The 24,230-nt window shown below is 39.9% G+C and overlaps 9 protein-coding genes across 11 annotated transcripts; 5 read left to right on the top strand and 4 right to left on the bottom strand.

Moving 5' to 3' along the window:
* The first annotated feature begins 193 nt into the window (after positions 1 to 193).
* Positions 194 to 1,970, top strand: LOC17893056 (protein LNK3). 3 transcript variants are annotated; one of them, XM_023785887.1, is made up of 6 exons: positions 194 to 382; positions 507 to 822; positions 929 to 1,064; positions 1,187 to 1,306; positions 1,413 to 1,555; positions 1,686 to 1,970. In XM_023785887.1, exons 2-6 carry the CDS (start codon positions 530 to 532, stop codon positions 1,807 to 1,809), a joined length of 816 nt encoding a protein of 271 aa, XP_023641655.1. In that variant the 5' UTR covers positions 194 to 382; positions 507 to 529; the 3' UTR covers positions 1,810 to 1,970. The 3 variants fall into 3 exon arrangements, with proteins under 3 accessions (XP_023641655.1, XP_023641654.1, XP_006300052.2); XM_023785886.1 differs by having other exon boundaries at positions 195 to 382; positions 926 to 1,064; XM_006299990.2 differs by having other exon boundaries at positions 196 to 382; positions 550 to 822; positions 926 to 1,064.
* A 103-nt stretch (positions 1,971 to 2,073) lies between these two features.
* LOC17893560 (peptidyl-prolyl cis-trans isomerase FKBP43) lies at positions 2,074 to 5,988 on the bottom strand. Its single transcript, XM_006297320.2, has 12 exons — positions 5,867 to 5,988; positions 5,673 to 5,752; positions 5,156 to 5,391; positions 4,931 to 5,070; positions 4,196 to 4,508; positions 3,946 to 4,125; positions 3,454 to 3,606; positions 2,929 to 3,052; positions 2,728 to 2,815; positions 2,562 to 2,603; positions 2,423 to 2,471; positions 2,074 to 2,333 (listed from the first exon to the last, which is right to left on the bottom strand). The coding sequence occupies exons 1-12, from the start codon at positions 5,877 to 5,879 to the stop codon at positions 2,237 to 2,239; spliced, it is 1,515 nt and encodes a 504-aa protein (XP_006297382.2). The 5' UTR covers positions 5,880 to 5,988; the 3' UTR covers positions 2,074 to 2,236.
* Positions 5,989 to 6,326: 338 nt separating this feature from the next.
* LOC111831422 lies at positions 6,327 to 7,303 on the top strand. The gene is made up of 3 exons (XM_023785519.1): positions 6,327 to 6,461; positions 6,720 to 7,224; positions 7,286 to 7,303. Exons 1-3 carry the CDS (start codon positions 6,457 to 6,459, stop codon positions 7,301 to 7,303), a joined length of 528 nt encoding a protein of 175 aa, XP_023641287.1. The 5' UTR covers positions 6,327 to 6,456.
* Positions 7,135 to 9,823, top strand: LOC111831612. Its single transcript, XM_023786521.1, has 3 exons — positions 7,135 to 8,880; positions 8,958 to 9,285; positions 9,371 to 9,823. Exon 1 carries the CDS (start codon positions 7,319 to 7,321, stop codon positions 8,705 to 8,707), a length of 1,389 nt encoding a protein of 462 aa, XP_023642289.1. The 5' UTR covers positions 7,135 to 7,318; the 3' UTR covers positions 8,708 to 8,880; positions 8,958 to 9,285; positions 9,371 to 9,823.
* Positions 9,824 to 11,129: 1,306 nt separating this feature from the next.
* Positions 11,130 to 11,988, bottom strand: LOC17892609. Its single transcript, XM_006299666.2, has one exon. It carries the CDS (start codon positions 11,898 to 11,900, stop codon positions 11,337 to 11,339), a length of 564 nt encoding a protein of 187 aa, XP_006299728.1. The 5' UTR covers positions 11,901 to 11,988; the 3' UTR covers positions 11,130 to 11,336.
* Positions 11,989 to 12,587: 599 nt separating this feature from the next.
* On the top strand, positions 12,588 to 14,448 carry LOC17893657 (F-box protein At3g12350). Its single transcript, XM_006297679.2, has 2 exons — positions 12,588 to 13,509; positions 13,781 to 14,448. The coding sequence occupies exons 1-2, from the start codon at positions 12,676 to 12,678 to the stop codon at positions 14,219 to 14,221; spliced, it is 1,275 nt and encodes a 424-aa protein (XP_006297741.1). The 5' UTR covers positions 12,588 to 12,675; the 3' UTR covers positions 14,222 to 14,448.
* Positions 14,449 to 15,116: 668 nt separating this feature from the next.
* Positions 15,117 to 17,907, top strand: LOC17892151 (ankyrin repeat-containing protein ITN1). The gene is made up of 4 exons (XM_006297222.2): positions 15,117 to 15,342; positions 15,844 to 16,347; positions 16,460 to 16,869; positions 16,945 to 17,907. Exons 1-4 carry the CDS (start codon positions 15,318 to 15,320, stop codon positions 17,773 to 17,775), a joined length of 1,770 nt encoding a protein of 589 aa, XP_006297284.1. The 5' UTR covers positions 15,117 to 15,317; the 3' UTR covers positions 17,776 to 17,907.
* Positions 17,908 to 21,215: 3,308 nt separating this feature from the next.
* On the bottom strand, positions 21,216 to 22,918 carry LOC111831695. Its single transcript, XM_023786845.1, has 2 exons — positions 21,757 to 22,918; positions 21,216 to 21,466 (listed from the first exon to the last, which is right to left on the bottom strand). The coding sequence occupies exons 1-2, from the start codon at positions 22,916 to 22,918 to the stop codon at positions 21,435 to 21,437; spliced, it is 1,194 nt and encodes a 397-aa protein (XP_023642613.1). The 3' UTR covers positions 21,216 to 21,434.
* A 403-nt stretch (positions 22,919 to 23,321) lies between these two features.
* On the bottom strand, positions 23,322 to 24,183 carry LOC17890758 (50S ribosomal protein L10, chloroplastic). Its single transcript, XM_006299145.2, has one exon. It carries the CDS (start codon positions 24,090 to 24,092, stop codon positions 23,577 to 23,579), a length of 516 nt encoding a protein of 171 aa, XP_006299207.1. The 5' UTR covers positions 24,093 to 24,183; the 3' UTR covers positions 23,322 to 23,576.
* Positions 24,184 to 24,230: the final 47 nt, after the last annotated feature.

The following is a 24,230-nucleotide window of genomic DNA, read 5'->3' on the forward strand; positions in this document are numbered from 1 at the left end:
GGAGACAAGAAAAGATATGGGAGTCCACGTGGACCAATGAGGAGAGCGCTTTAGATGGAGGAAAGATCTGAGCCACAAATCTCGTCTATGAATTCTGAGCCACGAAAACAAGATCTACCTCACGCGCCATTTTTCTCACGCGCTTCTTTTCTTTTCTTCTCTCTTCTCTTACTTGTGCTGCCATCTCTCACCTCCTCGGAAGTTGAAACAATACAAACACAATCTTCCTCTCTCTCTCTCTCTCTCTCTGGTCTTTTTTTTGCTTACAGTTGAAGAAAATTTAAACAAAGGCTTGTCTTGATCTTTGAACCAAGCATCTTACTTAATCTGATAGTTTCTGATTTTGAGTCTGGTCTAAATTCTCTCATCCGTTCACTACAAAGTGAGTTACTCTCTCTCTCTCTCTCTCTCTCTCTCTCTCTCTCTCTCTCTTTCCTTGTTAGATTTGAATCAAGCCATATATTTTGGATTTGTTCTGAAAGTAGTGAGCTTAATTTGTTAATCAGGTTTATAGATCGATCGATTGATTATGGATTGTTATGCTGGAAGGAACTTTGAAGAGCTCGTTGTGCCTAATTATCAAGAATCATCATCAGAGACATACCCATCTACTGGTATGTGGGGTGGATGGAGCATGAGCTCTCCTGAAGCTGCTGAGAAATGTTTCGATTACGATGGTTTTAATGGACAAGGTTTGCTGTATAGTCAGATGGGTATGAGGACGAGTGAAGAAGAAGAAGAGTCTAAGAGATCAAAGGCTTTCTACGGTGCTTCCTCACTCGATGATTTCGAAGGAATCGAACACATGGATGATATTTTCTTGTACAGCCCTCAATTCTAATCTTTTTACTTACCAATTTGCATAGGTTTGTGAGTTTTCCGATGTAATTGTTGTTTCTCTCTTTGGTTTTCCGGTTTACTGAAGAAGTTCAATTTTGGAGGATGTTCCAGGGGATGATGGAGATGTACATCGTGCTTCCAGCAGCAATAACAGTGTCGGTTCTTCTTCTATGTATGGTGGTAGGGAAGTCCCTATGTTCCATTGTCATGACATGTCTTTCAAGGTAAGATATTGGTTAATTTTTACTCCTTACATGGTGTCTCAGTTGTCAAATTGCAAGCTGATTCTATTGTGGTTTCTGATCCTAAATATTAAGAATCTGCCTTTTTTTGTTTCTGCTTAAAGGAGGAAGCTCCATTTTCAATCTCGGATCTGTCTGAAGAGAACATGTTAGAATCAAACTATGGGGATGAACTGTCTTCAGAAGAACTCGTCTTGCAGGATCTACAAAGGGCTTCACAAAAGGTGAGCTATCCACGATTTTGACTACAACCTTACATTTGAGATTCCAGTCACTGGACTTGCTTTGTAGGTTTTGTCCTTAACGAAAACATTTTTTTACTCTCTCTAGTTAACCGATGAGACACGTAAATGTTTCCGGGATACCTTTTACCGACTTGCACGGTGCTCACAAGATAAATCAGATTCAGTCAGCACTAACTCAGACAAGCTGCTTATGCAGACGTCCAGATATGATTATGGTGATGGAAACAGGTAACGGTCTTCACTTCTTTTTCTGATCTATAAATCATCCGTGTATTATTAGGATCAAAATCTATACTTTCTTCCGGGTCTATGGATATCTATGATTATACTGATCAAAGTGACTGTTATTTGATTGCAGGTTGAGTAGAGAGGAAGAAATAGAATCTGAAACGAATTCAATCGATAGAGCCATTGCAAACCTCACATTCAACAAAATGGAATCCAACATAAGCAATTTTCCTCTACCGGAAAGAGTACAGTAGCTGCCACTGATCACGATCAACCATTGGCGCCTCATCATCCTCCAATGAAGTCTTCTGTTACCATATGTGTATAAAAATATGTGTATATATAGATGACTTAACGTTGTAAGCTTCAGTTTTGATCTGTCAAAAGAATCTGGTCCTTTTTAATTCCTGCACTATGCTTTCTATAAACAATGTCTGCTGGCCCTAAGTCTTACTTCTCAATATGAATAAGAGTATCATGCTTCAACGAACACCTAAGCATAGCCATAACCAATAATATACTTGAAACAATACTCATTTGATAATAACTTTAAATGAACAACCAGAAAAATTGTGAGTTTTGTAAGATTCAAGCAAGCTCCAGAAAAAGAATACAAACAGGAAGCAGGAGGAAGAGCAAATGAATTTTCCCATAAGACAAGTAGACGCCTGTATTAAAAGGTCATCTGATTTTTACCGCCTCCACCTCATAGACAAGCCAAGCATTCTTAGGCACCTGTTCCTTAAAACCCTCTTCTGAGTGACTGTCTTTACCATATCTAGAGCAAGAGACACAAAGGTGTGTAAACTTAGTTATATTATTCTGAGATGAATCATCAAGGCACCGTCAACTACCATTATGACATACCCGAGGGATGGCGGAATTATGAGTCTTCTTTTATCACCAAATCGCATACCTGAGAATTAGAAATGCAGCCGTATTCTTTAAAAGGCACTAAAATTTATGAATTTCCAGTTGAAAGTATCTATGGGTTAAGGCACTATACCTTCAACACCAATACTGAGACCTTCTATGACCTTTTCTCCACCTGAAAGCAGCATTAAAATTAATGATAAAAGAAAGCAAACAAAAAGCTAATTGTGTTGGATGATGGGAGAACATGCAATTATAATGAGGATTCTACAATATCTATGAAATCTTTAGTTCTTTACCTAAGCGGAATCTTAGTGGAGCTTCTCCCAAGTTTGAATCAAATACTTTCCCGGTGTCTTTCAAAGTCCCAGTATAGAGTATACTCACCTGAAACAACCATCAATCTTCTCAAAGAATTCCAACCTTAACGGTAATGGGAATTGGGACAACATTAAGATAGCACAGGGCGTAGAAGGAGATAAGATGTCTTAAACGCTCACCTTTTTCCCTTTAACAGCTGATTTTCCATCTAACTTTCCTTTTTCAATCTCTTCAATGATCACTCCATTTGATGAAGTCCCCATTTCTAGTGGTTCCTTAATACCAGCTTCTTTCTCGATATTCCTATGCATTATGGAAAATACAATTTATAGGACTAGTTTATAACCTAACTACCAATATAACTCAAAATAGTATCCACTCAAACCCGAAAGAAAAACTAAGAGATCAATTCAGCAGAAGCTTGTCTCAGGAACCCAGTCTATAGTGGTTTCTTAGTATCAATTTCTTTCTCTATGTTCCTATTTGCTATGTAAAATACAAATTTACACCGCTCGTTTATAACCTAAATAAATACCGATAAAACTCAAATTAGTATGCACTCAAACCCAAAAGAATAACTATAAGAGACAACTCTGACAGAAGCTTGTCACAAAACCACTAATTTATTAGACCGTTTGCCTTGTATTTGCAAATAATTCAATTTACTTCTAGCATTATTTCAACTGAAGTTTTGAAAGACTCACTTGTCAATAGCTTGTTTCTTTTTTCCTAAACATTCAAATGGATTTTCCTGGACATCTGTAGTTTCCTCTCTCCTATCCCTTTTCCTCTTTTTCTTTGACAGAGTTGCATCACCATTCGGAGAGGGTGATACATTACTTGATGATTTGATCCCCCTGTTAAGTGAAGTGTAAAACAGTGAGCTTTAATGCCAATGAGGGAATAAATGCATATAACAATGATATCAACTTTCAAACAAATGGGGATAAACCATTGTTTGTATAAAACGTCAACTTCTGAAGCATAGGAGTACCTTTTTTAGTTTCACTCACTATATAACAACCAACCAGTAAGCACACTTGACCCATCATAAAATACTGCAACTAATTTAAGTGTGTAATCACGTTGGATATCGATCTACTTATATAATAAACAACAAAAAAAATCCATTCCCGACTTTTGATCTAAATCCGGAATAGCTAGAAGTTACTGTTCAGTAGTATGGTACCACTTACTTTTCAGTATCTGGCTTCTCATTCTGAAGACTTTCAGGTATATTTTCCCCCTCTCCGTCATCTAAGTTAATTATAGCTGAGCTCTTAGACCTTTCCTTTTTTCTTTTTTTCTTCGAAAGAATATCACACCCTTTCTGAACGGGAGAGAATTTAACATCACTCAATGGTTTATCATCCACCCTGACAAATTAAACATATCAGATTTATAAATAGTTAAGACTTTGGTCTGTAGTGGGTGAAACTTACTTACCTTTCATCTAAATTCTTGTTAGTATGAGTTCTCTCTTCTGATGTCTTCTTACACTTGGCATTTGGCTCACCATTTACCAAAGTCGAACTTTTTGCCTTTGACCTTGTAACCCTTGAAGGCAGAGGACTCTCTGAAGAAAGGACCTTCGAGATCTTGTGCTCATTACCTATAGAATCTTCATTGCTCGAATCATCAGCTCTAGCAGATGTTTCATCAGAATCTGAATCAGAGACCTGAAACTTCTTCCTTAGTCTTCCATGTTTACCATTATCTTTCTTGTCTTTCGTTTTAGCTGCCATCTCCTTAATAGATACTGGAAAGGAGACAAGATTGTGAAGGAATTGACATACAGCATCAGATATAAACAATGTGCAAATGCCTAATCTAATATCATGTAAAAATCGTAAGATGCAGATCAAAAAAAATATTGCATGAAGAAGTGTCATACTGCTATCTCTACTAAAGATACTAGTACAGAAACTCAAACTAAACGAAAACTATGGTTAACTCACAAAGTCCCATGCAACTGGAGACCAGGAAAAGGCTGCAGAACAATATCCATATAGAAACTGAAAATGCTATGTATGTGTAAGTGAAAAATAACAAGTCAAGCACAGTAAGAGCAAAAATAACTCTGAAGATACAACTATTAATTAAAGGTTAACTCCACAAAGCAAACATAACATAGAAACTCAAATTTAGAAGACACTGAAAACAAGATGGGGAATGGCATACTTTCATCATCATCAGTACTAGACATGTGTGAACCACGGCCAGGGGGATCGTCGTCGTTTATGAAACTATCACTGTAGTCATAATCATCACTGCTACCTTTCTCCATGTCTGTGTCCACAATGTCTTCTCCATATGACTCCCTTTTAATTAAGTCAAGGATACAAATAACAATCTACGAACCAATTTATCCATATTCACTTTAATATAAGTTCGATAAGAGGATACGATTCATCATCATTTGACCTAAAACTGGTACTCCTGCCGAGGAAGTAGCCAGTGATGTGAACACTCCGAGGTCCGATGACAGAGAAGATGACTTCATCAGCTTCTTCAAACTCCAGATTCAGTTGGCAAGAATCAACCTTGTCAGGAGTCAAGACGCATAAGAAGAGGGGACTTTTGTTCCCAACGATACACTGAAGAATGCTTCTGTTTGTTCCATTACCATGCCCCAGTGTCGCCTAAACCAAAGACAACCAAGGATCAGACAAGTAAAAATAAGAAGCCAAAAAAAAAAAAAACACTTTGTTATCAATTTAGAAGTAACAAAGTTACACAGCCAAATCGCCTAAACTCCATTATAATAAGTTGCATACCAATCCCCCTACCCAAATTGATGTTTTTATAAACTTCCAATCACGTTAAAATCAAGAGCAGGCATAAGAAATTGAGCAAACAAGCGTCCAAAGTATAAAATCTGAAAAGAAAATCAGCGAAACAAATTAAGGGTAAGATTAAGGACCTGGGAAAGGTGAAGTCTTCTGATTCCTGTTGCTTCATTAGCCTTAAGAGTGAAAGTTTTTGATGGTTTCACTTCAACTCCTGCAAACAGACACACACAAATCTGTCATCAACGCCCAACTCCGTGGTACATACAAAAATTAGGTATCTTTTCTCAATCCATGATTGTTAAACGAAAAGGAACAGTGAACCCACCCCAGAAAGCCATGGTCAAAGAGTGAAAGACAGAGAGAGAGAGAGACAAGACTGCAACGCCGACCCTTTGGGTTTCTCCGTTGTGTAACGAGAGGTTTTTGCTGCCTGAGGGTTTTATTTCTTTGCCGCCTTTATTAGTTTATTTTTTGTTAATGCCCCAATGGGTTTAAGAAGGGGAAAATTCTATAAAAAATCCCAATGTAATTTTAATTTGTACGTTTAATACCCAATGTTTTTGGATTGGAAACAAAATATCTGATTTATTAAATGTTATCTATTTAATACAATAAATATTAAAAATTTGTCTGATTGAACAAACCGCTTAACGGACGTTAATGATATCGACGGAATGAGTAAACCGAGCTTAATGGTTAAAAAAACGTGGGTAATTGGAGTTAACAAAAGACTACAGTGTCCCTTTCTTATTTCCCCCAAATCGATTTGGGATCGAGAACCCTAATCAAATTTCTCTCTTATCTTCCTCTAAATTCTCTTATCTTCTTCGTTTCATCAGATAAGGAACCGATGATTTAGTTCTTTATACTCAGTTCCATCGTTGTTTCAAGTAACACTTAAGAGATTATAGGAAGATGAGGTATGTCGATTTATGTTTTTAGGGTTTCGATTTCTGGGTTGGGTTCGATTATAGGGGTTTCGATTTCTGGGTTTCGATTTCTGGGGTTTGTTCTATGCGATTTTTGTGTATGATTTCTGGGTTTAGGGTTTGTGTGAATCAATTTTAGGTTCGTAGGAATCAATTTTAAAATCGATTGTTGGGTTATATTTTTGGGGTTTTGGATCTAAAATTGGGTATTTGTTTGTGACTAATAATTGCTTATGTCTTCTTATACAGTGGTTTCGAGCATCTCAAACTCAATATACATTACAGAGGAGATTCATTAATCAAGGATGATGTGTTCGATTATGTTGGAGGGTCTGTCGAGAAAGACATGTTGATGGATCCCGATTTGATGACATGGTCCATTTTTGAGGATTTTTGTAAGAAGAATGGAGTCTGTGGAGAAGTTGAACAAGTTTGGTACAAGCTTCCTCATGAGGAGAAAGGATCAGCCCGACTTATAGAAGACGACAAAGATGGTGGAATCAGGGAGTTATGTCGTGAAGATTCTGTTGGTGGTGTAGTGGATATATACATCCACAATGTCGTGTCTCTCCCTGCACCATTTCCTCTCTCAAATCCTGATGAAGATGGAATAGATGATGAGAAAGTGATAGAAGATGATGGTGATGGAACAAATGCTGCTGAAGGAGATGTACAAGATGAGGGAGAAGATCCAATAGAAGAGGGAAGGGAAGATGATGATCCTCGTTTCAGAGCATTTTTTGAAGAAATTCATGTCACTGAAACTGCAGCAGAAACTGGTCATGAAGACGCACAAACTGCTCCTGAAGCTGCAGGTGAAGCTGAAGACATAGAATGTGAAGAAAATAATGCAGCTGCTGCAGAAGATGAAGAAGAGTTTGAAAGACAATGTTTTGATGCTGAGAGACCAGATCCAGCCATGGATACAGATGACAAGAAATGCTTACTCTAAGGATAAGGAACCATATTTGTGGTTATTGCAAGAGTTTAACAGTGGAGAAGAGTTCAAGGATCAACTATTGAGGTATGTGTTGAAGTTAAACTATGATGTGAAGTTGTGTAGATCGGGTGCAACCAAACTGGCAGCTATATGCAGGCATGATAACTGCAATTGGAAGATCTATTGCTCTTCACACAAGCGTTCAGGGAAATGGCAGGTGCAAACCTATGTAGATACTCATCACCATGGTATAAGTGGGAAAGCTAGGATGTTGAAACAAGGAGTAATTGCGAGGATGTTCAGAGAAGAAGCAAGAAGAAGGCCTGGATTAAGGTGGATTGATATCAAAGATGAGATTATGATGAGGTACACACTCTCTGTTTCTAAATGGATTTGCCAAAAAGCAAGGAGAATGGCGTTTGATTTGGTGATTGAAACACAAAAGCAACAGTTTGCAAAGCTCTGGGATTATGAGGCTGAACTTAGGCGTTCTAACCAGGATACACATACAGAGATTGTGACCATTCCAAAAGCGTGTGGTAAGCAACAATTTGACAAATTCTACATTTTTTTTGAGGCTTTAAGAAGAACATGGAAGACTTGTTGTCGGCCTATCATTGGACTTGATGGGTCCTTCTTGAAATGGGAGTTGAAGGGTGAGATTCTAGCTGCTGTTGGAAGGGATGCAGATAACAGAATTTATCCAGTGGCATGTGCTGTTGTAAGAGTGGAGAACAATGACAGCTGGGCTTGGTTTGTTCAGAAGCTAAAGGAGGATTTGGATTTGGGTGTAGGTAGTGGTTTGACTGTTATTTCAGATAAGCAGAAGGGTCTTCTGAATGCTGTAGCTGACTTACTTCCAGATGCAGAACACAGACATTGTACTCGACATATTTTTGCTAATTGGAGGAAGGTATATTATGACTACTGTCATGAGAGTTACTTTTGGGCAATTGCATACAGTGCAACAGAAGGAGACTTCAAGTATAACATGGAAGCTTTGAGAAGTTATGATCGTCCAGCATTTGATGATTTACTGAAAACTGAGCCAAAGACATGGTGTAAAGCCTTCTTTAGTGGCCGGTCTAGTTGTGAGGATGTTTGCAACAATTTTTCTGAGAGTTTCAACAGAACCATCAAGGATGCTAGACAGAAACCAATAATAAATATGCTTGAGGATGTTAGGAGACAAGCAATGAAGCGTATATCCAAGAGACGTCATAAGACTGGGGTATGTAAGACAAGATTTCCACCCCACATAATGAGTATTATTGAAGCCAATCGGAAGACTGCATAATTCTGTTAAGTGCTGGAAAGTAGTGAGAATGTATATGAAGTGTTACAAGGTAGTGGGAGCTTCTGTGTAAATCTGCTAACAAGGACGTGTGCTTGTAACCAATAGACTCTCACAGGCATTCCTTGTCCACATGCAACATTTGTCATACTAGAACACAACCGTGATCCAGAAGAGTAAGTATTGCAGATTCATTTGAATATTTCATGCACTTTATGGACTTTCTGGACTAATTACGTTTTCTGTTTTGTAGCTATGTTGTCAGACACTATCTCACATCTTTCTGGCAAGCCAACTACAAGGATAACATACAACCAGTAAATGGAGAAAGATTGTGGACAAGAACTGGCAAAGGCACAATTGAGGTTCCTGATAAAAGGAAAAAGAGAGGGCGACCAAGGAAATTTGCAAGGACAAAGGAACAAGGTGAATCATCCACAAACCCAACAAAGGCTTCAAGAGAAGGAAAAACAGTGACTTATGCAAATTGCAGGCAGACAGGCCATAACAAAAGCACTTGCAAAAACCCTACTGTACACCCACCACCTTCACGCAAAAGAGGGAGACCAAGGAAGCATTTGGTAAGTTTGATGGTATTTTCATTCACATATATGCTTGTTATTTGTATATGAATCATGTTGTTGATTATGAATGGGGATATGCTAGGATAATGATGATCCATGGAGCATACACAATGCACCAAGGCGGTGGGAGCAAGCTCAAAGTCAATCCACACCAACTGTCTCTCAAAGCCAATCCACACAAAACCCTCAGCATTCCAGTGCTCCTCCAGCAGCTAATCCAAGTGGCACAGGCAAGGCTCGTGGACGTCCTCCTGGAGTTAAAAATGGAGAAGGGAAAGGTCGTAGCAAAGCTCGTGGGAAGGGTCGTGGAAAAGGATCAGATGCTCCTAAGCCCCCTATCTACTTTATGTCTCCATGGACTGACAAAGTCTTTGATGTTTGGCAACCTAAAAATAAATAGGCTAGTATTTTCTTAGGTTCTTATTAACCTTGTAGGATGATGTTTTGGTGGGATCTTTGGTTGTTTTTGGTCAGATCCTTGTATGTTTTAAACTAAACGGCTAAAATGTTGGATCAATCGGAATGTTTTCATTTTTTTGGAAATTTGATGCATACAGACGCTTGAGTTCAACTCACAGACAACAAACAAGACAGGTTCAAACATACAATAAACTACAAGAACAACAACACAAGCCAAATTACTTCTTCCCCATTGCAAGTATCATCGCAATTACAAGAATGAAACTTCCCCAAGACAACACAATGAACTGCCTCAACAATTTTTCCCTCTCATTACATGCCTTCACTTCATTTTCTAGCTGATACTTCTCTTGCTCATCTTTGTTAACTAAAACGCTATTCATATCTGTCAAACCTTGTTCATTAGTGGCCTTTACAGATTCTTTGAGCACCTTCATTTCGTCTTTCAGCTGACGAATCTCATCTCTAGCTTCTAATAAGCTCACCTTCTGCCAACCATAAGGTTTATCTTCATCTGCCCAGTTGACAAAACCATGAACACCACATCTGATAAATCTTCTTCCCGGATTATCGTTTGTCTATGATTTGATAATCGATGTAGCTCTACCACAGTAGCAATTAGGACCCCAGTTCCGACTAGCTGAATTAGCATCAGACCCATAGCTTTGGCTCCCCATTCTCTCGATTTCCTAGCAAAAGAAGAGAGAAATTCGATTAGGGTTTATAGATCCCAAATCGATTTGGGGAAATAAGAAAAGGACACTGTAGTCTTTTGTTAACCCCAATTTCCCACGTTTTGTTAACCATTAGGCTCGGTTTACTCATTCCGTCGATGTCATTAACGTCCGTTAAGCGGTTTGTTCAATCAGACAAATTTTTAATATTTATTGTATTAAATAGATAACGTTTAATAAATCAGGTATTTTGTTTCCAATCCAAAAATATTGGGTATTAAACGTCCAAATTAAAATTACATGGGGATTTTTTATGGAATTTTCCCGTTCAAGAAGATTCTTTTTTTTTTTTTCCTTTTTACAATACTATGAACGTTTCAAAATACAGAATTTACTAGTGTCCAAAAGAGAAAAATCTATTCTATTTATATGTTAAAAAATAACGTAAATAGTCATAAACTATGAATATTTCACTGTAAAAGAAGCCATTAATCTTATACATGTTGCAAGGCGTTATGCAGTTGAAATGGCTATGGTATTGCCAGCAATCTCTAGTTAATATTGAACATCTTTCACTGTTAATAAGTTAAGCTACATTGGCTTAGGAAAATGCACTGATGAGTCTGATCTCATCTCATCTAGTCAACTTCAACTGAATATGAAATAAAACATACCATTTGACACATTGTACCAAATGCTTTTGAACATTCATTCATTGTCTTTACTCTTTAGCTGCCACCAATATCATGACGATCCAAGAATTTGATATTACTTAACAACAAACAACAACAATCGCTCCAAAGTGAGATCCTTTACTTGTCAAATCTTTATATCCATAATCTTGAAATTCTGTGAGTATAGCAAAATACATACAATACTTAAAAAAAGCATACACATTTTCAATAAACAAAAGAAGCAACACTCAAACACACATCTCATCATGTGTGTTGTTCCTTAATCCTTGGGCCAAACGCTAACCTTCTCCTTCTCAATCTTGACAAACATAGCAGAAACAGCAGCAACGAAGTAGATCTGAAGAAACACCACAGAAGGTGTGTGATAATTCAATACACTCTTACCCGTCGCAAGCTCAACAAGAAGCAATGCCATGAGTCCTAATCCTGCAATCCTCCCATTGATCCTCTCACTGTATGGGCTAAACCCTAGTTCCACTTTCAAACCGCCTGAAACAGGCTCTTTTAAGCTCACCGGCGGCAAGTACATCCCCGAGCCTTTCGACGGAGACCCAGTTGATGTCCCTTTCTTCGATTTTCTCACCTCTGCTTTCTTCCCCGTTCCGCTTCGATATCTGAGTCTGATGTTTGAGAGACGAGACTCGAATTCATCAGGATCGGTGCCGGAATCGGATTGAGTTGTTTCCGGGTCGGATTGAGTCTCTTCCGTGGACTCAACGTCGGCGGCGCGGACGGTGAAGAGTCTTAAAGCATTGGGCTTTCCGGCGGGAAGTAAGCGGAGAGATGGGAATGGGTTCGTGATTCGTAGAGGTGTTATCGCCATTTTTGTTTTCAGAGCTTCGCGTCTCTCTCTCTATCACTCTCCTCCTGTTACCTCTTTGGATAAGAATTTTTTTTTCCAAATATCTTTTTTTCGGTTTTTTTTTTATAATAATTGACGTTTTGGTTTTAATTATAAAATAACAATTTTGTGGTGTTCATTTTTCTGAATTGTTTTATATTATAAGGTTACTAGTGAACCTCCACCAATTTTCTCGAGCCATTAAAAAGCAACACCACTAAAGGCAAAATAAAGGTAAACATATTCAAATTTTATAATCTGCAGCTTAGCTTTATAAAAAAAATTATACACAAACTCTGTTGTTTAATATAGTCTTTGTCGATTAATACGAGAATATTAAATTTCTCTTTAAAGCAACCATAATATATTAATATATTACCCTCTCAAGTAAAAAAAAAACAACCATAATATAAAACTCAATTATATTCATTTTCTCCATGAATAAAACCAATTAAAAATGATTAAAAAAACAAATTATTTTGCCGTCAGTGATATCCCGATAATATAGGCCAGCGTCAGCGAGAGATCGGGAATTTTGTGAAACCATAATTCCATAGAGGGCTATTTCAATAAATATATAAAGTTGGAGTTTAATTTTGTAAATAATGGGAAAAACTGGAACACAGATTCGAATATGCGATTGATTAGAAAGAACCAAACTACATGAAGAGAGTTGTGTTTTGTCTTGTTAATCTACCAAAACCAAAGTCTCTGATAATTTTCCGACAACAGTTTCGTTTCGTCTGAGGAAAAAAATATGGCTACATTTGCACTTCCATTTTGCGAAATTCCCGAGGATCTCCAGCTCCGAATCTTGTCTTTCCTCACACCGGCAGAGATCTCCAGCTTCGCCTGCACATCGAAACGCTTCGCCTCGCTGTGTCAGGAAGACGGCAAAATCTGGCACGCTATGTGCGATCGCAGATGGGGGAAGAAGACGAAGATCCAGAAATGGGGAAACGGTAAAGTCGCGTATAGACTCCTTTACAAGACTCTCAAGGGATTTGAGAATCTAATTGGATTCTGGCGTCTCTGCGGCAGAGCAAATCCCGCCGCTTCGTCGCCGCCTCTTGTTTTCTTCGATTGGGGTCCGTCGTTTGTATTGGGATCTAGAGTTTTAGCCTCCGGAGATGATACTTATCAGGTTAAGAAGACGCCATTTCTCTTGATGGGGATTTCGTCGGAGGGACGATCTCAGAACTTCTTGGATCTCGGTGGCGGTGATAATCTTAGATCTGGGGATGATTTTAAAGAATTCGAAGCTTCTTCGAGTGCAAATCTCGTCCCGGTGGATGTGAATTTCATGGGGAATGGTCATATCATGGTGGAGGAGAATCGATATGTTACTAACAATCCTAGAGAAGAGCAGAAGAGCTCAGGGGACGAGAGTGATGATTTGGTCTCATCGCCCGATTTTTCGGAAATGTACACTCAATTAGCGAATAAGACGAGCCCAGGCGGTGACAGAAGGAGACAGAGGAGGAAGGAGAAGGAGAGGCAAGCGTCGAGGACTAAGTGGGAACCAGAACACTTTATCAAAGTTGCTGATTGCTCACCCACGCCTACTAAGCCATTACAAGGCTTATGGAAGGTCTTAACTTCATCTCCTTAACATTGATTTCAGCTTATCATAATATCATTGATAATGTTTTGAGATTGAGAAAAGGCTGATTTAAGGTAAAGGGAATGTAAAGTTTTGGCTTTTACTTTGTAGCAAAAGGCTATGATTGAAAAGAACAATCTTTCATTGTTTCTCTCCTTTGTGATGATGATGGTTGTGTAAATTGTGTTGTTAAGTAGATTTTATCTCCGTTGGAACCACAATTCAGCTGCTCATTGTAAATGATTCTTGAACTCGGCAGGGATTTTGTGAGGGAAGGAACATGGAGTTATATCTGGTCAAATACGATGACGTTGGAGGCATTATATGCAGAAAAGTAGAGGATTTGTCCTTATCACGGCAAACTCCTCCTGTGTTCTGGACACCCAATCACGTGGTCATCAGATCTCCCTTTTCAGCTGAAGAAGAGCTGCTGTTGAATAGTCGAATTCATATCAGTCCTCTCGCCCAAGTTCATGAAAATGTTGTCTCTGGCATGTTGTACATGAACTCTAGTTACGATCTGGTGTTGCCAGGAGAAGCAGGCAATGGTGGTGGTTTTCTCAGAGGTGAAGGGCGGGTCTGGTTGTATGAAAATGGAACTTTCAGTTTTGGGTTTCTTCGGGATCAATTCATCATTGATCTGAAACATGTTGCTCTAGAAGATGGTTGCCTGGCGGACGAGTTGGTAGCTTGTATGTGATTTACTCTATTGGTTGTGATTCTGAATTCTGACCGTGATGGTTGGATGATCACCTTTTTCTGTACATAAAAAGTGCTTGGTGGTGACTCTTGTACTTTCAAGTTTAGTCTCATTTTAGTTGACGAAAACTAGGATGCTGGAAATATTGCCTTGTTTATTTATTTGTTTTCTGTGGATTATGTAACTTTTCCAGTTGTTCTATAAATAAGAGATTTGTTGATTTAACTTGTAGAGGCTCATGTAGTAATTGTGGATTTAAATCAGAGATCAAGTTTTCCTATAGCCATGAAGCCACTTCCAGAGATGAAGTCCAAGCAGCAATATAGTAGCAGCCAGTTTGAGAAGAGGACGGTACATAGAGAAGCTTCACGGTGTTTTTGTTCATTGTAAAAGACTAATATATATGAGCATGTATGAGCATCACGGTTGAACTTTCATCGTCTTTGATGGCTTTCTCTTGCTTCCCCCACGAACTCAAATTTCTTGTACATGTTTAGGATCCCTCTGTTGGTTGCAGAGGCAAAACAATGCTCCATTTAGCTGTAAAGAGAAGCGCCACATATGTTGCCTTCAACTACACCTCCTGAGCTCCACAACTGCTTCCCAACATCACTGAATGAAGAAGGACCTGACTGACCCGTTCATCTTTAAGGTTCCCACCCGCTCTTTTGTTTTTGTGGACAAAAAGTAAGATACATAACCTTGGTTGCCTACAAAAGTTGTGGTGGTAAGTCTTGTGACACCTTCTCATGTTCCTAACAAATCTCGTGTTAAAAAAGAGAACTTGAGGAAACTTTGCGAAACCATAATTTTATAGAGGGCTGTTCAATAATTTAGATAGAGTAAGATGATTGGTTTCTGTAAATCAAGAAAACAAAAAAAAAAGTAAGAAAAGGAGAACATAAAGAATTTTTAAAGATACATATTTTAGTCATGCGATTGACCACACGAAGATGAGTCTCCTTTTTTCTAATCTAACCTTCTTCTCACTTTCCCATTTCGCTTCTCTCTCCTTTTAGTCCTTCCCCAAATTACATCTCAACCAGCAAGTAGCAAACACCTTTCTCTCCCTAACAGCTTCGAGCTTCACTCCATCATGGCTGCCTCATCCTTTGTAGATGGTAACCGATAGTTCTAATTTTACTTTACTTATATTATACACACACGAAAACATAGCTTGACTTTTCAGTCTTGTCCATACGATCTACAACTTTTGATCCAATTTTTGTGAGATTTAAGTTGTATACTCATATTTGTTAGGCTGAAAACAATTTCTTAGTCAGTTTTTTTTAGGCAGTAGCATATATATATTCTCTTAGCTGAGTAATTGTATTGTATAATTGTCGGAAAGAATCTTCAACCGTTTCGGACATGTGATCTTCATGGTCCCTCGTCTTGTCTGTGTAATACCGAACCACCCATATGCTTCACATGAATTTTGTAATATTATCTCAAAATGATATAAACTTGATTGACGGAATAATTGTAATTTTCAGTTTAGAGTCTGCCCCAGTTTCAGATAGATGTGTGTTAATATATATATTCCAGATCTGGGTAGTTGAATTGACCTTCCATGTTAGTTGAAGTTTGAGTTTTTTTTTTGTTCATGTTGAAATTTTCAGGAGAAAGAGATATGGAGAAAGGGGGAATGATTTTACAGTCCAGTGAGAATCTAAATCCTATGATAGATCCTTCACCAACGCCTTCACCCTCTGCCACTGCTACTGCACCAGCTTTGGTTTTGTCTAATTCAGGCAAGAGAATGGATCAAGCTGGCAAGAAAAAGTATGTTAAGCAAGTCACTGGCCGCCACAACGACACCGAGCTGCACTTAGCGGCTCAACGGGGTGATTTGGCTGCTGTGCAGCAGATTCTCAAGGATATCAACTCTCAGATGGAAGGGATTCTGAGTGGGGAAGAATTTGATGCTGAAGTTGCTGAGATCCGAGCATCGATTGTGAATGAGGTGAATGAGTTAGGAGAGACTGCCCTCTTCACTGCTGCGGATAAAGGGCATCTCGATGTCGTCAAAGAGCTGTTGAAGTATTCGAGTAGAGAGAGTATTGCTAAGAAGAACCGTTCTGGATATGATCCACTTCATATTGCTGCCATACAAGGTCATCATGGTAATGCTCGCAAAACTCTTGGATTGACTTCTGATAGAATGAAGTTTCATTAGCTGTTTCTTCTTTAGGTAAACTACAGTATGTAAATACAAATGGTTATTTTTTCTTGCAGCTATTGTTGAGGTCTTGCTAGATCATGATTCCACGCTTAGTCATACATTTGGCCCATCGAATGCAACTCCGCTTGTGTCTGCAGCTATGAGAGGCCATACAGAAGTTGTGAACCAGCTCTTATCCAAAGCTGGGAATTTGCTAGAGATTTCTCGGTCTAACCATAAAAATGCCTTGCATCTCGCTGCAAGACAAGGTCATGTGGAGGTCATAAAAGCTCTTCTCTCCAAGGATCCTCATTTAGCAAGGCGGGTTGACAAGAAAGGACAAACTGCACTTCACATGGCTGTTAAAGGGCAGAGCTCCGAAGTGGTGAAACTGCTGCTCGATGCAGATCCTGCTATTGTTATGCAACCAGACAAGTCTTGTAACACAGCTTTACATGTTGCCACCAGGAAAAAACGAGCAGAGGTATGCAAGGCCCGAGGGTTTGATTCATTTTGAGATTTTTTTATTGGATGTTCACATTTTGGCATATCCTTGCAGATTGTAGAACTATTGCTGTCACTCCCTGATACCAACGCCAATGCTTTAACCCGGGAACACAAGACAGCGCTTGACATAGCAGAAGGGCTTCCACTCTCAGAAGAATCTTCATACATAAAAGAGTGTCTTGCTCGTAGCGGGGCTCTTAGGGCGAATGAGCTAAACCAGCCAAGGGATGAGCTGAGAAGTACTGTCACCCAAATCAAGAACGATGTACATATCCAGCTGGAACAGACGAAAAGGACTAACAAAAATGTGCACAACATTTCCAAAGAACTCAGGAAACTCCACAGAGAAGGGATCAACAATGCAACCAATTCGGTTACTGTTGTGGCTGTATTGTTTGCAACTGTAGCTTTTGCTGCTATATTCACAGTGCCGGGAGGAGACAACAATGACGGATCAGCAGTGGTGGTGGGCCGAGCATCATTCAAGATCTTCTTCATCTTCAACGCAATCGCGTTGTTTACTTCTCTGGCAGTTGTGGTGGTGCAGATCACATTGGTGAGAGGAGAGACAAAAGCTGAGAAGAGGGTTGTGGAAGTGATCAACAAACTCATGTGGTTGGCATCGATGTGTACATCTGTGGCATTTCTTGCATCATCATACATAGTGGTTGGACGTAAGAACAAGTGGGCGGCTGAGCTAGTGACGGTGGTTGGGGGAGTGATAATGGCTGGTGTTCTTGGAACTATGACTTATTACGTGGTGAAGTCAAAGAGGACAAGGTCAATGAGGAAAAAGGTGAAGAGTGCGCGCAGGAGCGGTTCCAACTCATGGCATCATTCAGATTTCTCTAACTCGGAAGTGGATCCCATTTTCGCAATCTAAGATTTATAAATGAAAAAACATGTACATATATTGTATTTGGTGAAGAGCTAGACGATATAGTGTATAAAGCCTGACCATCAAATGGCAAACACTATTGTCAATTACTCAATTTTAAAGGTTCACACGGCTCAACTCAATTTGTTCCAAAAGACAGTGCAGGGTTGTCTTCAGAAAAAGATGAGAATTGAAACCATTGATGCAAGTGTTGAGAAGGGGGTGTAGTTGCAAGAGAGGTTCGTTCTTTTGTTGGGGAATCATTTTTATTTATGTTCCATCACTTCAGCTGCACAGCTCTGACTGGTTCTTCAGGCATAAATGATCCAAAAACCACATAGTTGATATAAGGCTTGCAATTTTGGGATTAGAAGGGCTAATAGCTAATGCGAACTTGTAGAAAAAACCATGGAAGTGACTCAATACACCAACTGTAAAAGTGAAGGTATGGTAGTAGAATTTGTCCAGATATCCAAAAAACCAACACATTTTGACAAGAAACAATAGAAGCTGCAGAAGTTGCAGAAGATAATTTCTTATGTTGATACGTAACAGAGGCAGTGCCTTATATACAATATATGCGATTAACCTAGTGTAGCTATACAAGACCGACAAAACTAATATTGGCTAAGGGGGCCTATGGCCCAATACCCCCCCCGCAAGCTGGAGTGTGGAGATTACAAACACCAAGCTTGAGAAGAAAAGCAGAAAACTCTCGTCCTCCTAAGGCTTTAGTAAGAATATCTGCAAGTTGGAACTTCGTATCAACGTGTTTTGTAGCTATGACACCTTTTATAATCTCGTCACGAATGAAGTGACAGTCACGACCGACATGCTTTGTGCGAGCATGATAAACGGGGTTAGCTGCAAGATTGATAGCCGAAAGACTATCGGAATGAACCATGATCGGATAGTCACACGGAATACCCAATGCAGGAAGCAGTTGCCGTAACCACAAAAGTTCACTAACAGTATCCGCCATAGCACGGTACTCCGCTTCAGCTGAAGAGCGAGATACAACATTATGTTTTTGTGTTTTCCATGACACCGGAGAACCACCCAATTGAATAAACCAACCAGTGAGGGAGCGACTAGTAAGCGGACACGAGCCAAAATCCGAGTCACACCAAGCCGTGAGAACCAAAGGAGTATTAGCACGAAGGAGAATACCTTGACCTGGGCTCGATTTCAGATATCGAACAACACGGAGAGCAGCCTCCCAATGAGTAGGTTTAGGCTCCTTCATAAACTGAGAAAGTATGTGAATAACATAGGATAATTCAGGACGTGTAGTAAGGAGATAGATAAGTCTGCCAACGAGACGTCGGTATTGGAGTGGATCAGGAATGGTATCACCCTTAGCGAGAGCGAGTTTGTGATTTTGTTCAAGTGGGAATGATACCGGTTGAACACCAAGTAAACCTGTTTCAGCAATGATATCAAGTGAATACTTACGTTGACATAAGTATATACCAGCCGGACTCCGAGCAACCTCAATACCCAAAAAATAACGTAACACACCAAGATCTTTCATGTGAAAACATGAGCTCAAATAATCCTTAAAACGAGCAATGACATCAACAGAGGTTCCGGTGATGATTAAGTCATCCACATAAACAAGAACGTGAATCCGAATATCTTGCTGGTGAAAGACAAATAAGGAGTAGTCAGAGATGTCTTGAACAAAACCATAGTCCGTGAGAGCCGAAGTAAGCTTAGAAAACCAACATCGTGGAGCTTGCTTTAAACCATAAAGAGATTTTCGAAGACGACAAACTTTAGTAGTATCTTTAGTACGAAAACCCGGAGGAAACTTTATGTAGACTTCCTCATCAAGATCACCGTGAAGGAAGGCATTATGAACATCCATTTGATGGACTTCCCAATCGAGTGAGGCAACCTGTTGAAGAAATGCACGAACTGTCACCATCTTTGCAACGGGAGCAAAAGTTTCGGTATAATCCTCGCCCTCAGTTTGATTATTTCCGAGAACCACCAACCGTGCTTTATGACGTTCGAGCGAACCGTCGGAGTTGTATTTCAGTCGGAAAACCCACTTACAACCAAGAGCTTTCTTTCCAGGAGGCAAATCGTCAACTGTCCAAGTACCAAGATTTTCAAGAGAAGCAATCTCATCCGAAACAGCATTACGCCAATGTTCATCAAGAATAGCATCATCATAGCTGCGAGGTTCAATACCCGAAGTAATAGCAAGAAGATAAGCTTGAAAATTGGGGGAAAACCGTGTACTAGATATGTAGTTATCCAACGGATACGGTGTCGCACATGGATAGGGTTGATGAAGAAGAGTAGCAACATAATCAGCGAGCTTTACCGGTGGACGTTTTGGGCGTTGACTACGTCTAGGTAACTCCCTTTCTTCTGGAGAACCGAGATCAGATGAAGACACATCATCGGAAGTAGAGGGTGACCAGGAAGGTGAGACCGTAGAAGTGGGAGAGCCCAAATGTTCATCATCTGAATGAGAAGGTGATGAAAGAGGTGAGGCCATAGTAGACGAAGAACTCAAAGGTTCAGCAACTGATGCAATTTCAGAAGTAGGTGCAGGAACGATATTATCAGTAGCAAGAACTATTGGATCAGTAGACAGAATCTCCGTAGTAGTACAAGGAGAGACCGTTGTTGGTTGAGCCGTAGAAAAATCCTCAACTGAAGAGGAGCTAATCAAAACAGGAGAGGAGAGCGACGATGACTCAACAGGAGTAGCTGGGAAATGAAATTCAGTTTCACAAAAGATAACATCCCGAGAAACCGATACTGCTCCAGTTTCTATGTTGTAGACGCGCCACCCTTTCTTTGCGAACGGATACCCAAGAAATATGGATTTGTTGCTGCGACGTGCAAACTTGTCACCACCGTGCTTTTGGTTATGAACATAACAAATGCAACCAAAGATACGAATGTGATTAAGAGGAGGTGGACGTCCATAAATAAGCTCAAAAGGAGTCTTTCCTTGCAAAAGTGGAGTTGGTGTTCGGTTGATAAGATAAGCAGCAGCAAGAGCACAATAACTCCAGAATGCAATAGGAAGACCAGCTTGAAAACGAAGTGCACGAGCAACATTAAGAATGTGTCGGTGTTTGCGCTCAACCCGACCATTTTGTTGAGGAGTTCCTACACAGGAAGTCTCATGTATAATACCTTGCTGAGCAAAAAATTCTGCTAAACAAACAAACTCAGAACCATTATCACTTCGGATTGTCTTGATTTTGGTATTGTATTGTCGCTCCACAAGCATAATGAAGTTTTTAAGATGCTTGGGGGCTTCTTGTTTAGAAGGTAAGAGATATATCCAGACTGCTCTTGAGTAATCATCAACAAGTGTAAGAAAATAGCGAGAACCACAGATGGAAGTGGTCCGATAAGGACCCCAAAGATCGCAATGAACCAATTCAAATGCAAAGCTTGTCTTATTACTGCTCAACGGGAAGGAATCCCGTGTGTGTTTTGCTTGAATACAAATATCACAAGTCTTTGAATCTAAATCATTACTAGTAAAACCAGATAACGATAACAACTTTAAAGCTTTAGAAGAAGGATGGCCGAGACGACGATGCCACAATTGAGAAGTAGTGAGTCCTGAAGTTGTCATCGCTGCTACTGTTTCAACTCCACGAAAAAAATACAGACCTTGCTGCTGCATACTAGCGCCAATCAGCGTCAGAGTGATGCGGTCCTGAATTATACACAGCTTATCAGTGATCTGAAAAATGCAGTGACGATCCCTAGTCAGCTGTGAAACAGAGATTAAGTGACAATGAAGACCATTAACAAAATATACTTCTTTAAGAGCCAAAGAAGAGCCTAAGTGGACTCGTCCCTGTTTTGTAGTAGTTGTAAATCGCCCATCAGGAAGTTTAATAAGAACCGGAGGCATATCACACACATCACGGAGAAATGAAAGTGTTCCAGTCATATGGTTTGTAGCTCCAGAATCAATAATCCAAGATTCACAAAAAAACTTACCAGGATGTTGATCACGAGATGCAAGCTTGCGTTCTTCAAGTATTTGAACCAACATTTTCCATTGAACATCATCGAGACCGCTGAGCCCAACACGATCATCTTCTGTCAAAGTAGAATTGGACTGAGAATGTGGAGCCAAAGTGGTCTGAAAACCTGCAGCAACATGATTAATTGCAGAACCACGACCCATATTCGGTTTGGGTTTAGTCACGGAGGATGAAAACGAGCCACGTCCGGTGCCATTAGAGGAAGAAGAACCACGCGAAGACGATGTAGTGTTTTTAGCGCGGAGCTTCTCTTCGAGCCATGGTGGATAACCAATAAGTTTAAAGCAATTTTCAGCGAGATGACCGTTACGGCCACAGTGGGAGCACACGCGAGTATCAGTGGAACTCGTGGTAGTGGTGAAGTTTCGAGCTGGAGCAGAAGTTTGAACTGCAAAACTAACACCATCGTGTCGTTCTTCATTCATACGGCTTAGAGATTTTGATTCTTCGTCTTGAGTTAGAGTGTTGTAGGCTTCCTCAAGCGTGGGAAGAGGAACTCGTGAGAGAAGAGCTGACTTGACAGAACCGTAAACAGACTCATCCAAGCCCATGAGAAATTGGTGTAGTTTGTCTTCTTCTCGTTCCTTACGAACTTCCTCCATAGTCTTAGCTTGTTGGTAATCAGCTAAGCTTCTCCACAACTGAGAAAGTTTGCCATAGTATGTTTCAATGGCTAAACCTTTTTGACGACAAGTTGCTAATTCCGTTTTGAGACGTTGAATACGTTGGCCATTTTTAGTACCAAATCGTTTCTGAAGATGTGTCCAAAGCTCATGAGAATCAGCAAGATGAGACGTTGAGGTGGAGATAGAGTCATCGATTGTTAGCTTCATCCACGAAACCCCGAGAGCGTTGTTTGCAATCCAGTCTTCATAATCTGAATGAGTATCTTCTGGTTGAGGAATAGAGCCATCGGCGAAGCCAAACTTCTTTCTAGCTTTCAAAGCTAGACACAAATTTGTAGACCATTCGTCGTAGTTAGGTCCACGCAGTAAAGGTTTAGAAATCAAAGTACCGGGATTATCTCCAGAGCTTAGGTCATATGGTGATATAGTGCGACGGCTTTCAATACGAGCTGTAGCCACAGCATGTGCAAGAGCAGATTCAGTACTCATCGTTGAAAAAAAATAGGGTGTAAGGAGAAATAAAAAGAAGAAGAGGAAGAAGAGAAAAAAAAGAAAACGTAATCTCTTGTAGCGGAAGGAGAGATCACAGAATAGATCACAAAAACCTTTTAGTAGTTAGGTTTTGTGGCTCTGATACCATGACAAGAAACAATAGAAGCTGCAGAAGTTGCAGAAGATAATTTCTTATGTTGATACGTAACAGAGGCAGTGCCTTATATACAATATATGCGATTAACCTAGTGTAGCTATACAAGACCGACAAAACTAATATTGGCTAAGGGGGCCTATGGCCCAATACATTTTGAGGTCATTGGTTTAAGAAATAATTATCTGAATCTTGTTGAATTAAACAGTATCAGTCATAAGGGAAGCTGCAAAAGAGAATTTCAAGTCCACAAACAAGTGATGTTATTTCACCATTATTCTTCTTAGAAGACAACAGAATATGATAAGCAAAGCTCAATGCACTCCAACAAAAAAACCAGAAACACTGATTCTGAAATCGAAGCTCAAAATCAAAATGGAGTAATCCGCAACAAATTGGTAGTGAGAATTCCAATAATATTATGTTTAATCTGGAAGCACAAACACAAAATAGACTGACAGCTGAAGCAATTTTTCGATCTAAGAAACTGGGAAAGTTCCTCTAAGCAACAGTCTCATTCTCTGTCGCCGTTGGTGTAGGTTCCTGCAGCGTATTGACGAGATCTAAAGCCGGCCAATGCAAAGAACTGAGCATCATACCATAAACATCGGAGCGAGATGGCATAGTCTCAATGACCTTGTAATCTTGGGGAGCGTACAATTTCTCCTCGAAAACGGCACCGCCTAAGTTGTTATCGAAGAGCTTCTTCTCTTTCTGGAAATTGATGAAGGTCTTCAACGCAGCAGGGATATCTTCAGACTGAACGAAGAGCCAAGCGTTCATACCCTTCATACATGGCTTCAGAGATTCCCATTTGGTTCCTTCTAAGGCTTTGTACACCAAGGTGTTCTTGGCCACGAGGAGCTTCGTGTTTGTGTTTTCACGGAGGATCCCACGGAGCTCTTGTAATTGCTTCACGCTCAGTCCGTTGTAGTTGATTCCCGTGATGAAATGGCAGTTCTCGAGGTTGATCCTCGTCTTCCCTGCAACGAGCAGGGCTCTTCTCAGGCTAGACATCGCTCTATACGGAGCTACTGATGATTCCGATCCACAAGAAACTCAGCTCGAGATTCGAAATGCTAGGGTTGGTTCCTCACTGCTCTCTGTCTCGCAGACGACTTACTCACCAGTGGTCAAATTGGGCTATTTTGTGTT

The sequence above is a fragment of the Capsella rubella genome, unplaced genomic scaffold (genome assembly GCF_000375325.1).
Source record: "Capsella rubella cultivar Monte Gargano unplaced genomic scaffold, Caprub1_0 scaffold_3, whole genome shotgun sequence".
NCBI lineage: Eukaryota > Viridiplantae > Streptophyta > Magnoliopsida > Brassicales > Brassicaceae > Capsella > Capsella rubella.

Excerpts from the sequence above, each read along its gene's own strand:
- LOC17893056 (XM_023785886.1), top strand. The coding sequence starts at position 530 with ATGGATTGTTATGCTGGAAGGAACTTTGAAGAGCTCGTTGTGCCTAAT. Across the intron at positions 823-925 it reads CACATGGATGATATTTTCTT|AAGTTCAATTTTGGAGGATG; the intron begins GTACAGCCCTCA and ends GGTTTACTGAAG. Across the intron at positions 1,065-1,186 it reads GTCATGACATGTCTTTCAAG|GAGGAAGCTCCATTTTCAAT; the intron begins GTAAGATATTGG and ends TTCTGCTTAAAG.
- LOC17893657 (XM_006297679.2), top strand. The coding sequence starts at position 12,676 with ATGGCTACATTTGCACTTCCATTTTGCGAAATTCCCGAGGATCTCCAG. Across the intron at positions 13,510-13,780 it reads CATTACAAGGCTTATGGAAG|GGATTTTGTGAGGGAAGGAA; the intron begins GTCTTAACTTCA and ends TGAACTCGGCAG.
- LOC111831612 (XM_023786521.1), top strand. The coding sequence starts at position 7,319 with ATGCAGCTGCTGCAGAAGATGAAGAAGAGTTTGAAAGACAATGTTTTG.
- LOC17892151 (XM_006297222.2), top strand. The coding sequence starts at position 15,318 with ATGGCTGCCTCATCCTTTGTAGATG. Across the intron at positions 15,343-15,843 it reads TGCCTCATCCTTTGTAGATG|GAGAAAGAGATATGGAGAAA; the intron begins GTAACCGATAGT and ends TGAAATTTTCAG. Across the intron at positions 16,870-16,944 it reads CCAGGAAAAAACGAGCAGAG|ATTGTAGAACTATTGCTGTC; the intron begins GTATGCAAGGCC and ends ATATCCTTGCAG.
- LOC17892609 (XM_006299666.2), bottom strand. The coding sequence starts at position 11,900 with ATGGCGATAACACCTCTACGAATCACGAACCCATTCCCATCTCTCCGC.
- LOC17893560 (XM_006297320.2), bottom strand. Across the intron at positions 4,509-4,930 it reads TAGTACTGATGATGATGAAA|TATCTATTAAGGAGATGGCA; the intron begins GTATGCCATTCC and ends TCTCCTTTCCAG. Across the intron at positions 2,604-2,727 it reads TCCACTAAGATTCCGCTTAG|GTGGAGAAAAGGTCATAGAA; the intron begins GTAAAGAACTAA and ends TGCTGCTTTCAG.
- LOC17890758 (XM_006299145.2), bottom strand. The coding sequence starts at position 24,092 with ATGTCTAGCCTGAGAAGAGCCCTGCTCGTTGCAGGGAAGACGAGGATC.
- LOC111831695 (XM_023786845.1), bottom strand. The coding sequence starts at position 22,918 with ATGAGTACTGAATCTGCTCTTGCACATGCTGTGGCTACAGCTCGTATT. Across the intron at positions 21,467-21,756 it reads ATCTCGTGATCAACATCCTG|GACCGCATCACTCTGACGCT; the intron begins GTAAGTTTTTTT and ends TGTATAATTCAG.